The sequence below is a fragment of the Pteropus vampyrus genome, unplaced genomic scaffold (assembly GCF_000151845.1).
Source record: "Pteropus vampyrus isolate Shadow unplaced genomic scaffold, Pvam_2.0 Scaffold3, whole genome shotgun sequence".
NCBI lineage: Eukaryota > Metazoa > Chordata > Mammalia > Chiroptera > Pteropodidae > Pteropus > Pteropus vampyrus.
Genome location: NW_011888784.1, coordinates 22,074,423 through 22,087,565, shown reverse-complemented (window position 1 = coordinate 22,087,565; position 13,143 = coordinate 22,074,423). Strand labels below are relative to the sequence as shown.

Here is a 13,143-nt window from a genome sequence, read left to right as displayed (position 1 = left end):
CTATGCAGGACAGAAGGGCTTGGCACAAAATATTCGATGTGATAAAAATCCAGGATCTACAACCAAAGATACTTTATCCAGCAAAGCTATCATTTTGAGTTGAAGGACAGATAAAGAGCTTCCCAGACAAAAATAAGCTAAAGGAATTTATCATCACCAAGCCAGTATTACAGGAAATGTTGGAGGGACTTCTTTAAGAGGAAAAAACATGTATTAAAAACAGGAATAAAGAATAGTAACAACTACATTCCTATCAACAAGTATCTCAAATGGAAAAGAGTTAAATGCTCCAACCAAAAGACAGAGTGGCTGAATGGATAAGAAAATAAGATCTCTACATATGCTGCCTACAAGAGACTCACTTCGGATTAAAAGACACACACAGACTAACAGGAAGGGGATGGAAAAAGATATTGCTTTGACGGACCTAGAGGGTATTGTGCTGAATGAAATGGGTCACATGATTCACATACATGTGGAATCCAAAGTGTAAACGCATAGATAGAGAATATTTAAAGGGATACTAGATGGGAGGGGGGAAAAAAGGCAAAAGGGTATAAAAGGTACAAATGGATAGTTGCAGAATAGACATGGAGATGTGGAGTGTAGCATGGGGAAGATGGTTAATAATGTTGGAATTAATATGTAAAGGGGAAAAGTGGTACTAGATTTAGTGAGGAGATCACTTTTAGAGTTATGTGGATCTCTGATCAATACGCTATACAACTGAAACTGGTATATTATTGTATGCCAACTATAATTGAAAGAACTCTCTGAATTGTACAATGTAAATACAAGGAACTAATTGTCTTTCGATGAGACAAAAAAGTTTAAAAATTCACAGTAAATTACATAACAATAATTATGTTTTCAGAAAGTATCATTTTATTTTTAACCTAATTTTATGCAGGATAAAATGAATGATAAATGCTTTCAAACATAATCTAGAAAGCATGGTAGTTTTTGCATTAAATAATAATGTAACAAAAACATGAAAATTTTATTAACCCTCTTCCATTTAAAATTTTAAAATTTGTTAAATTGGTCAAGCCAAGAGCTGAAACTACAAAAACACAAAGGGTATATTTAATTTAGGTCAAGTAGTACCAATATTTAATACTAAAAAGATCAAATAATTGATGAAAAGAAGTTTAGCTCATAGTTGATTATAAAATTTGTTCTAAGATGCCTGTCTTTGTTTATTAACACATCCCAGAGAAAAGTGTGTGAATTACATTGGCTGAATTTCCTGTATGTCCAGCAAATATCCTATTATGTTTGTTAACCCAATGAAAAAAACTATGAATCTCAAATATCTTTAAAACTTGGTAAGACAGGGTTATGGAGAAGAGGGAATAAATGCTTGTGGGGAAAAGAAAACACCAGGATTCTTTCCCTCCACTTGGAAAGCTAACGGTGTTATCAGGGTCTTCATAAAAAACATAAAATGTGTTTCTTTTTAATGGCCCATGGCTCAAGTTATGATGGCTCAAGTTATGGTTGTTTCTGTTTTCTGTTTTTAGATAGAAATAAATATACACTCCTTCTTGACTCATCTCTTCTATATCCAAGAACTGAAAAAATTTTATCTTCCTTCTCCAAACTTTGTATTTTTAATGAGAGTACGGATTGTATTTCCCAAAGAAGTTGCCTGAGGCCGTTCTGGCTCACTACAATAAACTGCTGAGAAACATGACTGCTTTGGTTGAAAGAAAAAAACAATGAGATCTTTGAAACTTCCTGGGAGAATATAACATTTTATACCATTCTTATGTGCTCACTTTAGTCAAACATTAAGATAGTAGATACAATAGGAAAATGTATAAACAGATATTAAGATTTTATAAGATTGTCCTTATGTGGATTGACCAAAATTCAGAATGTTTCTATGAATAAATGGATTCAGTGCAACCCATCTCTAAACCATGAATAGGATGGAGACTTTCTATAATAGACACACATACCAAAACAAAAACAAGCCCACCACTAACAAAACACCCCCAACTCAATTTCTGAAACTGTAAATGAAAGGAAATGATTCTACATAGTATGTCCAGTTGCATTTCCTTTCAATTTCAGCTGAACTCCTGATGTTAACTAGCATGCCTTTCCTATTTATTTCTTAGTCTGCATTCTTCTGCCGTCCTTGTTCAAACTGCTGCCTCCCAGATGACCACCATACAACTGAGCCAACGATGTGACCTACCTGAGGTAAGTGGGAGTGGGACAGGAATCTAGCAAGACTATGTTGCATACTCTGCCTTCTTACATCAACATTCCCTCATCCTGTTTCCAAAGTAAGACTATCTCTTCTTTTTAAGGCTGAGTTTCATGTCTGTGCTCTTAGCCTCATTTCGTTCCACCCTCTTCCAAGACACCACTGCCTCAAAGAGTATCTTTCCCTGTAGTCGCTTTAATCATTTCCTCCCTACTGGCTTTTTTCATTCTCACTTCGCATATGGATAACGCTTTTGTAAAATGTTACAAAACAGGCCAGTTTTTGAAACAGCAGAGGGCATACCAATCCTGGGGGGAAGACAAGAGGAATGAGGTGTGTTAAAAAAATGTAATTTCTGCACACTACTAAGAGATCTGATTCATTAGATCTGGGAAAACTGTTCATGTTAGATGCACATAACAAACCAGTGATTGTACCTAAGAATGAATTAGGATGCTGCAAGTGTATAATAGTCAGCTCAATAAATTTTAAAAAATCCACATAAACACGAAAACAAAACTACTAATTCACAAAGATATATGGTCTACGGCCATGCTACCCTGAACAAGCCCGATCCCGTCTGATCTCGATCCCGTCTGATCTCGGAAGCGAAGCAGGGTCGGGCCTGGTTAGTACTTAGATGAGAGACTACCTAAGAAGACCAGGTACTATAGGCATAAAAAAAAAAAAAAAAAAAAAAGGGATTGTAAACTGACAAGGTCCTTGCAATCTGTGAGGTCAACCAAGGTTTGCCTTGCTTAAAAAAATTTAAAATAAATAAATAAATAAATTCTAAAAACAAAAAGATATATGTACTCCTATGTTTACTGTGGCATTATTTACAATAGCCTAGATCTGGGAACACCTAAGTGTCCACGGATGAAATGTGATATATACACAAACAGTGGAATATTATTCAGCCATAAAAAGAAAATCCTAAAAAAAATGAATTAGGATGAAATTAAAGTTTATATTGCATATAACTTATTTTGAAATAGATAAAAGAAGCATTTAAGTTTTATTATAAACCCAACTAGTTTGTGTAAGGAAAAAATACTGAATATAAACTCAATACAGTTTTCTAATCAAAGGTGTTAATTACAAGTCTTCTGTGCATTGACACCAAAATGTGTGACTTGGCACCGGTGTGATAACCTTAGGAACCTCAGAATGTGGAGAGCTTCCAAAGATGACTGAAGAATAACAACATCTATTAACTTGAATATTCAAACTGAATTCTTAATTTATTCATGAGGGAATAAAAAGTACCCAAGAATCAGTGAAAATTCAGAACTGACAAATCCTAGATACAAAGATCACTAATGACATCAAAGATAAATCAATTAAAAAAAGACATTGAGGAAAAATTGAAAATAAAATTAGTGGTCTGGCATTCCTGGCATTCCCTTCCTTAAAGTCTACCTATGAGAAATGATAATCCCTAATTTAACCATCTGGACACTCTAACATGTATTATGCCAGAATCCTGGAATGGTTTTTTGAACTATAAAATCTAATAAACATTTAAATCAGTAGCTTCTGTCCATTTGTGATTCTTCCTGAAATAATTGAGATCTTAGTCCATGAAAGTCCATATTTGCTTTACTGACCCTTTATCCTCTGGGAAAACCCACCCAAAGTAAACACCTTTTACGTGACCTCGAAGCTAAGCTTTGGAGTTCACTAAAGCTGTTATCTTACTTTTTTTCCATTCACTGTCACATGTACTGAAATTCTTACATATACTCAGAATTCTAGCATTTCTTTATTGGTAATTTGCACTTCAACCTACTTGAATACAGTTTCTATTCTAACTATTCTGTTGAAATAACACCAAAATATCAATTGACTAATTGTTTAATCCAATGGTGTAATTACAACAGTCTATTCACCTGGTTGATTTTGCAAAAGCCGATATTCAAAACAAAATCTTTGAAACTTTCCCCCTTTCCACTGTGAATCCATGATATTCTTTTCTTCTAACTCCAACCCATTTTATCTCCTTTTTTGGCTCTTACTCTTCTTTCCAAAATGCAGAAAATTCTCTAAGAGTTCATACTTAGCCCTTGATTTTTATCTGTATCAAGGATCTGTTGTTGGTTGCATTCCTATGCTTGACTCATCCGTTTTGCTGATCTCTATCTCTAACCCTGATGTCTCAGTTTAGTTCATTTCAGATTGTCAGCTGTACATTTCCATTCAAATGTCACCTTTAAGTCACTCTTTGGACTTGAACTCCCCATCACTGTCCTAGGAAATCAACTTTTCGTCCTGAATTCCTTATTTCTGTTAATGGGACTACCTCTTCTAATCAATCCTACAGGCTTATATACTTCAGTGAGTTTTAGTTTTTTCTCCCCAGTCTTCCACATATATAGGTCATTGCATTTGACCGATCCTTCCCTCAAAATGTTTCATGTATCTATCCATTTTTTTCCATTCCAACAGTTGGCATCCTAATATAAATATCAAAACTTTATGTCTGGAATCGCCGACAAGGAGTTCCCCCACGTCTGGAGGCACGAGCTCCTCATACTGGTATACTCAAGATTCTCCTCAATTTGGACTTATTCCTGCGGGGAGGGGAGGCAAGGACCAGACTGCATTCTTCATTGATCCTACCTTTGCTCATAGGAGTCCTTTCCAACAGATTTTTGAGAAAGAGTCCCCAATACTTGCTAGTTTATTCAAATGCCACCAATCTTCCTGGGGCAGTTTAACTCCTTGTACAACACTGTCTTCCCAGGAAATTCCAGCCTACAATATAAGCTCTTTCATTTATTTAAAGCGCTGAGACTGCAATCACTATATACACCTATGATACCTGCTGTTTTACTATTTAACTTTTCTCATGCACGTATATATAGTACACACTAAATGAACAATTTAAAATTACAACTTGGACTTAGGAATTCCCTAAAGATATTACTTTCTATATTTTGGTGAGCAACAAGAGAATGAAACTCATTGTAGGCATAATTTTTAAAAACGAACCAGGTTGTCTATAGAATATTATTGAGGATTATTTTCTAGCAACACCACTAGTACTTATGAACAATCTCACATTCCAAATGCACAGTGCTCTTAAGGCACAATTTGCTGTAATGGTACTATTAATTTTTGGTTCATATTCCATATGTTCAACAAGTATTTTTCAGATATAATGACATAATCTAAGCACTATATCACTGGATTATTCAACATCAATATATTGGGAGAAAGAGGTTAGTGGAATACACTTTCCAGTACCTACTATGTGACTTCTTCCTTATTTGTGATATATGATTTGTGATAATGGCTCTCCAATGTAGGAAGAGGTCCCTGACATAATGTGCTTTCAGAAAAAGATACAACATTTTTATTGTCCATTTTCTTAGGTCTTTACAATGTGATCTTTAGTGACATCTATTTTATTTAAATGTTTATAGTAGCACCACATACAGTATTTCTTATAATATATCGGAAATTCTGAAGTCATTCAATGTTATGAAGCTTTTCAAGATGACCTTAAGAGAGCATTTTACCATCTTTAGATCACTAGCTGTCATCACTAAAAAAAAAAAAAAAAAAAAAGCTGCAGGTATCCCAGATGACACTTCCAAACAGAACTTGATGAAATGCAATTCTCACAAAAGAAAATAAGATTTTAAGAAATCCTGTGTTAGATATTTAACTATAGGAGCTGTAGCTTAAAGAAATCTTAGGATGCAGGGTAAATATGTTTACCAGATAAGAAATTTTCAAGGCTGATTTTCCAAAACATTCTCTTGAAAGTTCCAAAAATTGTCCCAGAACCCAGGAGCTTGAAAGCACAAGAAAAGAATTTCTCTCTGTGCTTAGGCTGTATGCTTTTCCTAGGATAGTGGCGGCTAAGATCCACTCAAGCAGGAAATCCTAAGAGTAAATAAAGGGATTTCTCTCTCTTGTTTGGCTAAGAATATGGTTATATTTACCTGAACTCAATGACAGTATGATTTAATTTTACTGCACAGTGGATATATATTTTAGTAAATATATTCCTGAAGAGTACATGGAAAACAGAGAAGAGAATGCATTGAAAAAGAAAAAGACATAACATTATCTGGTGATATAAGTTTGATAGAATAGTTTAAAAAGAAATGTTAAAGATGGTCTTTCTATTAGGACTTGTTTTCCTCACCTTTTTGGACCTCCAACAACGGCAGTACACAGCTTTATCTCCCAAATCCTCCATGTCAAAAGCATGTACGACCTTGGGGTTGTCTTTCTGAATGTGAAGGTTAACCATAGATTTGTTGCGATGATCTTTACCATAAAATCTTTTGTAAGCTAGATAACCAACTGCAGCTGTCCCAGCAGCAATGGTAACTGCTGCAATCCATTCAACTAGAGCAGGGAAGGAAAACAGGAGTTATTATCAAAACCAAAATATATGCTAATAGTCTAACATGACTGTTCATGAAATCAGTATTTGAGTATTAAGCATCCCAACAGCCCAAGATTTTTAATAATAGCAGAATGATCAGAACACATTGGTTTAACACTCCTTTGTTAACTTTACTCAGGCAATTGTGTATTTTTTATTGAGTAATCATAGCTAAATTAAGATACAAGAGAGAAACTCAAAAATTATTTTACAGGTGGAAAAGGGAAAATAAAGCTTAATAATCTTTTAAAATTATTCATAAAAAGATTTATAATAACATGAACCTGCAGGTACCTATTGCTTAAAATAAAGATACATAAAAAAATTCAGATTACACGTAAGACCGCCCCCGCTCGAAAAAAAAAATCAGGAGGTGATTATGTTAACAAAATGACTCATCAGAATTCATTTAAATAGTAGGTCCTTTAGTGGTTTTAAAACACATAACTAGAAACAGAATTGGTATCCAAAGAAAAAGAAAAGGACAAATAAGACAAAATCAGGTTTAATATTAAACATTCAAAGGAATATATCCAGCAGGATTATAGGCTTCAAAATCATTCAAAAGATTTTTTTTTTTAATTTTCAAAGTGCTTTCTCATTAAAATAAAAATCAGAATGTACTAATTTCTTATTTCATAGAAAACATGACTATAATTGAATTATAGTCATGTTTTCTATGAAATTATATTCTCATGACTATTATATTCTCATTTAATAAACTGTAAATTTCCATTATCCATCAGTGGATGATTATCTGGATTCCCCACAAACTTCATTTTAAATTTAATGATACTTTTCTACTAATCATTTGCTTAACAGGCCATCTATTATTTATCCATTTCACGTAGCTTTTCAAGGAGCCCTTAGAAACCCAAGCACTTAACATCTACCCCAGTTCCAGAGAATGTTGGAGAGAAGAAAGTTCTGCATAGTCTGGTTAGCCTCAGCCTCAGAGGAGAGTTGTCTATTCTCAGCATGGAGTGGACTGCAGGAAGAAGTTGAACAGGGGTCAGAATAAACACACAGGACTGCTTCCCAGCACATGCTGAGTCAGATCTTCACAGTGTTTGAAATAAATTCCCAGACTATCAAATAAAGCCCTAGAGAGATAAGTACAAAAAACACATACCAAGGCCAAATAAAAACATATAATGAATAAGTAACTGCATGGCTTATTTGCACTATTGAGTCACATTTCTTATTGCACTAATATGATTAATTACCTACCTAATAGTGCCTTAAATAAAATTGGAGCTCATTCCTGCAAAACTCTAATGGAAAGGAACAACCATTCTCACACTTAGTTCCTTTTATCTTGGCCTTTTGTCTAGCTTATTTAATAATTTGGTTTTTAACAAGTGTTTCTCATTAGCATGTTCCTTGGATTCTATTTCAACCACAGTGTTTTTCTCTACAAAGTAATTTAATTTGTTTTCCTTCCCCTAACATTTCCATTCCTCCTTGGTACAATTCCCTAAAATTAACATTAACATATGTTCTTCCTAGGTGCTGCATGACTAAGAGAAAAAGTTAATAAGTCATTTGACAGCTTCAAACCTTTGGCCTCATTGAAGGTTCCATGGTATGTATGTGTTACCCTGTGGCAATTCCAAGCAGGGCTGAAACTCTGCTCTGATTTCTAGCTTGATTCATGATCTTCCTTTTTGATGCATTATTTACCATGTAACTCCCTTGAGAAAATATTCTATGTCAGGAGCTACGGTAATCCACTTCTTCACTAATGGAAAACCACTCTGAATAGTTAACATACCTATCACAAAATGGGCTAAAATATTGCTTTGTATAGTATACTTTCGATTATGTTTGCTGAATGTTATCTTTAGAATAAATTTAAAAGTGGAAATATTCCAAAAGACTAAAATAACACGATTTCCTAAATGCTGTTGATCTTTGTTACACCTTACTTTTTAGGTGAATTATGAAGTAATCTCTAACAGATTTGTTTTACATATTACAAAAAAAGCCTTAGGTCCAAAGAATAGCTTCGATTGGCTAGTATTAATTTATCTCACGGTATAAAAAAAATCCAATTGGAATTTCTACCCGAAACTCATAATAGGCCAGAAGAATCTCTCTTAGCCTTTAAAACATTCTCCTATTCTCTTTTCTCATATTGCCAACTAAATCCATATAGTGACTTATTTTTTTAAACATTTATCTCCCTGGATTTTTTGATGGTAGAAGAAATGACAGAACATAGAAAACAGGCAACAGAAAATGAAAGAAATGGGAACTAACTCTGGATATTACCCAACAGTGGCTGCCCCATGGGGGATAAAAACATGTACTTTGTGACCCTATTTCCTAGCAAGGGTCACTTATGACCCTACATAAGTGTCACATACACACAAGCATGCCAGGAAAATGGCTATGTATTTGCTCCCATCAGTTTTTTAGAATCAGACCTAGAGAAGGTCTTGAGCATTTCCATTTCTTCCTTTTCTCCCTTCTCAAATTCTAATTCTCTAATCTCATTAGAGACAAGTATAAAAGTTCCCACCATATAAAAATGTTGCTGTTATCATTTCATTACTGCAGCCTGAATCAGCCTTTTCTGGCAAAAATCTATGGATGCCACTGTCAACTCTAGGGAAAAGGAAATTATATGAAGATACACGAGAATGATGGAATCAAAAGTTAACAATTAGAATAGAAAAAGAATTATTGAAAACACGAGACAGTAAACAAAAACATTAAAACCTAAGTAACATTTAGTCCTTGGTAGTGTAAATGTCTATTAACAATAGACACAATCTCGGAGGCAACAAGGAACTTTAACAAGACCTAATTTTTTTTAAAGATATTTCAGTTGACACCTTTCAGACACTCTAAACTGGAGTCCAGAAACATTCTGTGTATTATTTCTGCCTCTTCTGGTTTATGCTCACTTCCTTTTACTTCCTACAGACATCTCTCGAGGTACAGTATTCCTATAGTTAGACCAAGCCCCATCTTATCCAAACCCGCTTAACAATGCTATCTTCACAAATACCATTAGTAAACCAATATAAAGAACAAAATACAGGATATACATTCCTAAATAATCTCTCCCTTTCTCACTCTTCCCTTGGCTTACTACTGTATAATCTTTGATTTTCCTCAGTATTATTCAGAGATAGAGAAAATACGAACTTATTCCCAAATCCTGCACCCCTGTTTATAATCCATAGTATCACTCTGCTTATCTCTCAGATTATTTTGCTTTAATTTACACAAAAATCTCACCCTGCTTCTTTTCCTTTAGCCCTCTTTCTGCCTCAAACTGTCCTTTCCTGCCCAGTGTCAACTGCCACAGAATCAGAATGTTCCTTTCATCTCAGAAGAGGGGGAGGGGAACTGTGTTTAAATCTTTCCCTTCCTTAGGTTTCCCCCAGATAGGTAGGGCACACCTGATATTCTCTCTCAAGGCCTAGAATACAGGGGATGTTCAATGTAAATTGAGAAAAAGAAATAATAGATTACTAATTTGAATTTGCAGATTCATCTGTCCATCCTATCATCATCACATTGCTCTTACATCAAATGCCTTATCTTTGGCCTTGTCTTATGCTATTATATCAAAGTATGGAATTTAAATACTTGCTGAGATTAAAAATAAAACTTTATTATGAAACATTTCAGACATACACAGAGAATACTATAATGAACTTCCATTTACCCAGCTCCAAGAAGTATGAACTCACCACCAATCTTGTTTCATCTATATCCCCGATCCCCCCATTACTTGTTTATAACTCATAGGAGCTATTCTCAGTCCGATCTGCACATTCCTTTTCAAAAAACCAAACTCTTAGTTACTTTAAATGACTCATTTATTGAACCCAAATAGTATTTTCATATGTTGAGGTTAAATGAATTAGAAAATTATGACAGTTTCAATAAAACAGACAAGGATATAAAAGTAAAAAAAAAATAAAAACTTATGACATTTAGTTTTGGTTACATGCATTGTAGTGTTCACGGTTTGGAATGGCTAATAAAATGCAAGATAGATGAATGCCTATTTTGTAACCTGAAGGTGAGCAAAGTATGAAAACAAAAAGTGATTTGAGGGGATACCAGGTTATGGAAGCCCGTTTAAAATATTTGGTTAAGTTGTTGTTTTAAGATGAGGGCAAATTATGAGTGGCTTTGAGCTGAAGAAAACCCCTGTGAATGAGAGGATGAGAGCAATTGGTATTACTGAGGCAAGAGTTTAAGGAAGCAGGAGAAAACCAACATCTGGGGGACAAAGAGAATGACCTCAATTAACCTCTTCCTTGCAAATAGAAGGGAGGGATTAAGGATGAGAGCAGATTCAGTGAGTTTTGGAGTTTATCAAGGAGCAGAATGTTTAGTAAACTTCCTAAAAGTCTTCTGTTGGGTATGAGGAGTCAACGGAGACTGGGGACGCCATAGTAGTAAAAGCCATTTAATGTTAGAAACTATAATAAACTATAATAAAATATTTGGTATCAAATAAAAAATAAGTTTGGTATATATATATCAATTATATCTCAACAAGGAAAAAAAAAGTTTAGTATTATAGGCCAAAGGGTATCAAGAGCCATTTCATTGATCTCTGGATTTCAATTCTAATCACTCATCTCTATTACATCTCTCAGATTCCTGGCCTGTATAACCCATCTATTATTTTTCTTTTCAATATAAACAAAAATTCTGCATGCGTACACATACCCTTTTATTTTTTTATCTCACGTACATTGTGCTTACCGTTGTCAAATACTATTCTACACCTTTTATAATTATTAACTTATTTAACTGCAGGTCTTCTTCCCCAAAATCAAATAATCTTAATTGATTCTCAATCTATAGAAATAAGGTTTGGTTTAAAAATTGAGAGAACAATTTGAGACCTAAACATTTCACGGTGGATTCCCAAGACTTTCTCTATCAGTCTCTACCTTGTCAACTGCTGTATTTAAGAAAGATGGTGTTGGCAGAAAAGATTTCCAAAGGTTTTGGGCCTCTCCCCACAGTTCTCACAATAAATTTTATGCTTTTAGGTGAAACAAAAAGTAGTTACTTCTCATAACAAAGCTGAATATTTCAAGTTTAAGCTAATAATCCTCTTCACCAAGCAATTTCCTATCCCTTAGAAAATGGCTAACTAATGGGAAAGTCACCTTTGGATACCCGTATGGTTAGACTTAAAAAAAAAAAACAACAAATCTGCCTTGATTGCAAGAAAGATTAGCCTGCAGGTAGTATTAAGAAGTCCTAGGGTTCACCTATTTCACATTTCAATAGTATATTACCTAAATAAAGTTTAGTACCCATTTACACAAAGTGACTCCACTTTTTAAAGACACATTTCGGAATCTTTTCTCCCATGATCACAAAAGTGCAAATTGTCTTGCTATAAAATTACTAGTGGCTCAAGTCACATGAATACTTTATTTTACACAATAGTCTTATTCATGAGATGTACTTTTTTTAAAAAAAAAAAAGAAAAAAAATCACTCCTATTTTAAATGCACCAAAGCACCTCTACTTAAAGGAGACTCAAGATGAGTGTTTTTTGAAATAATTTTTGCAAATGATCACCCCCTGTATACCTCATAGAAACTTAAAAATGTCATGAGCTGTTGCTCTCACTCTACCAGGTAACTTTTGGCAACAGAAGTGGAATTTTCCAATTTATAAAATCTATTACAAAATTAGGGCTCAAGTTAGTAGGGACCTTTTACAGAATCTGCACTCTAGATGTTAACTATTTACTAAATTAATCAATGGAGTTATTTTTAATTTCTGGATAATTTCTTTACCTTAACTATTACAGGTAACCAAACCTTATACTGGGCAGAGAGATCATATGATACCAGGCAGAGAGATCATATGTATCACGTAGCTGGTGCACAGTATTATATTAACAATTATACCACCACCAGGAACTGTCATGAAGTGAAGCTCATTAATTGACTTCTAAAAAGTCTCTTAATTTTAATTGGACTTTCTGTGAAGTAACGTTTCCAAACGTTAGGTATTAGCACAAGGGAAGCAAGGCTGAAAAAACTGAAGGTTCAGTAAGCTCGGGGAATGATCTTTCCTGGACTACTGCCAACAAGAGCCAGATGCAGAGGCATAATAAAAATCTGGGAAAACTGAAAATCTCGGATTGGGTTTCTTCCCTTTAAAAAAATGTGCAAAACTAAAATGTGATTAGTCATGCATCCCTTCAAGGTTGCAGGAAATCCACTTTCTGGCTCCACAGTGATTTAAACGTGAGAAGGGGGAATAGGGTTTTTGTTGTTGTTTTTCTTTTCCCTTTTCCCGAGCCCTGTGACTTAAAAACAGAGGAGTCTCAAGAGAGAACACGAAAAGGAAGCAGCGGGATCGCTGGGTTTTAGGATTTGGCTACTTAGGGGAAACGTGATCCAGACCTGCGTAGATGCCTGCATCGCCCCAAGCCAATTAAGCCTGGGGATACCACCAATCTATATCACTTTCCCCATCTGGCCCAAGGAGCCCAGAGAGCCCCCAGACCGGCCAAGAG

The 13,143-nt window shown here is 34.6% G+C and overlaps 1 protein-coding gene and 1 pseudogene across 1 annotated transcript in view; one reads left to right on the top strand and one right to left on the bottom strand.

The window, feature by feature from the left end:
* Positions 1-13,143, bottom strand: part of CISD1 (CDGSH iron sulfur domain 1) — a 21,268-nt gene that overhangs the window by 4,766 nt on the left and 3,359 nt on the right. Inside the window, exon 2 of the mRNA XM_011362121.2 lies at positions 6,378-6,583. Coding sequence (XP_011360423.1) covers positions 6,378-6,583 — 206 coding nt within the window. The remainder of the gene's footprint in view (positions 1-6,377; positions 6,584-13,143) is intronic.
* Positions 2,761-2,895, top strand: LOC111741618 (annotated as a pseudogene).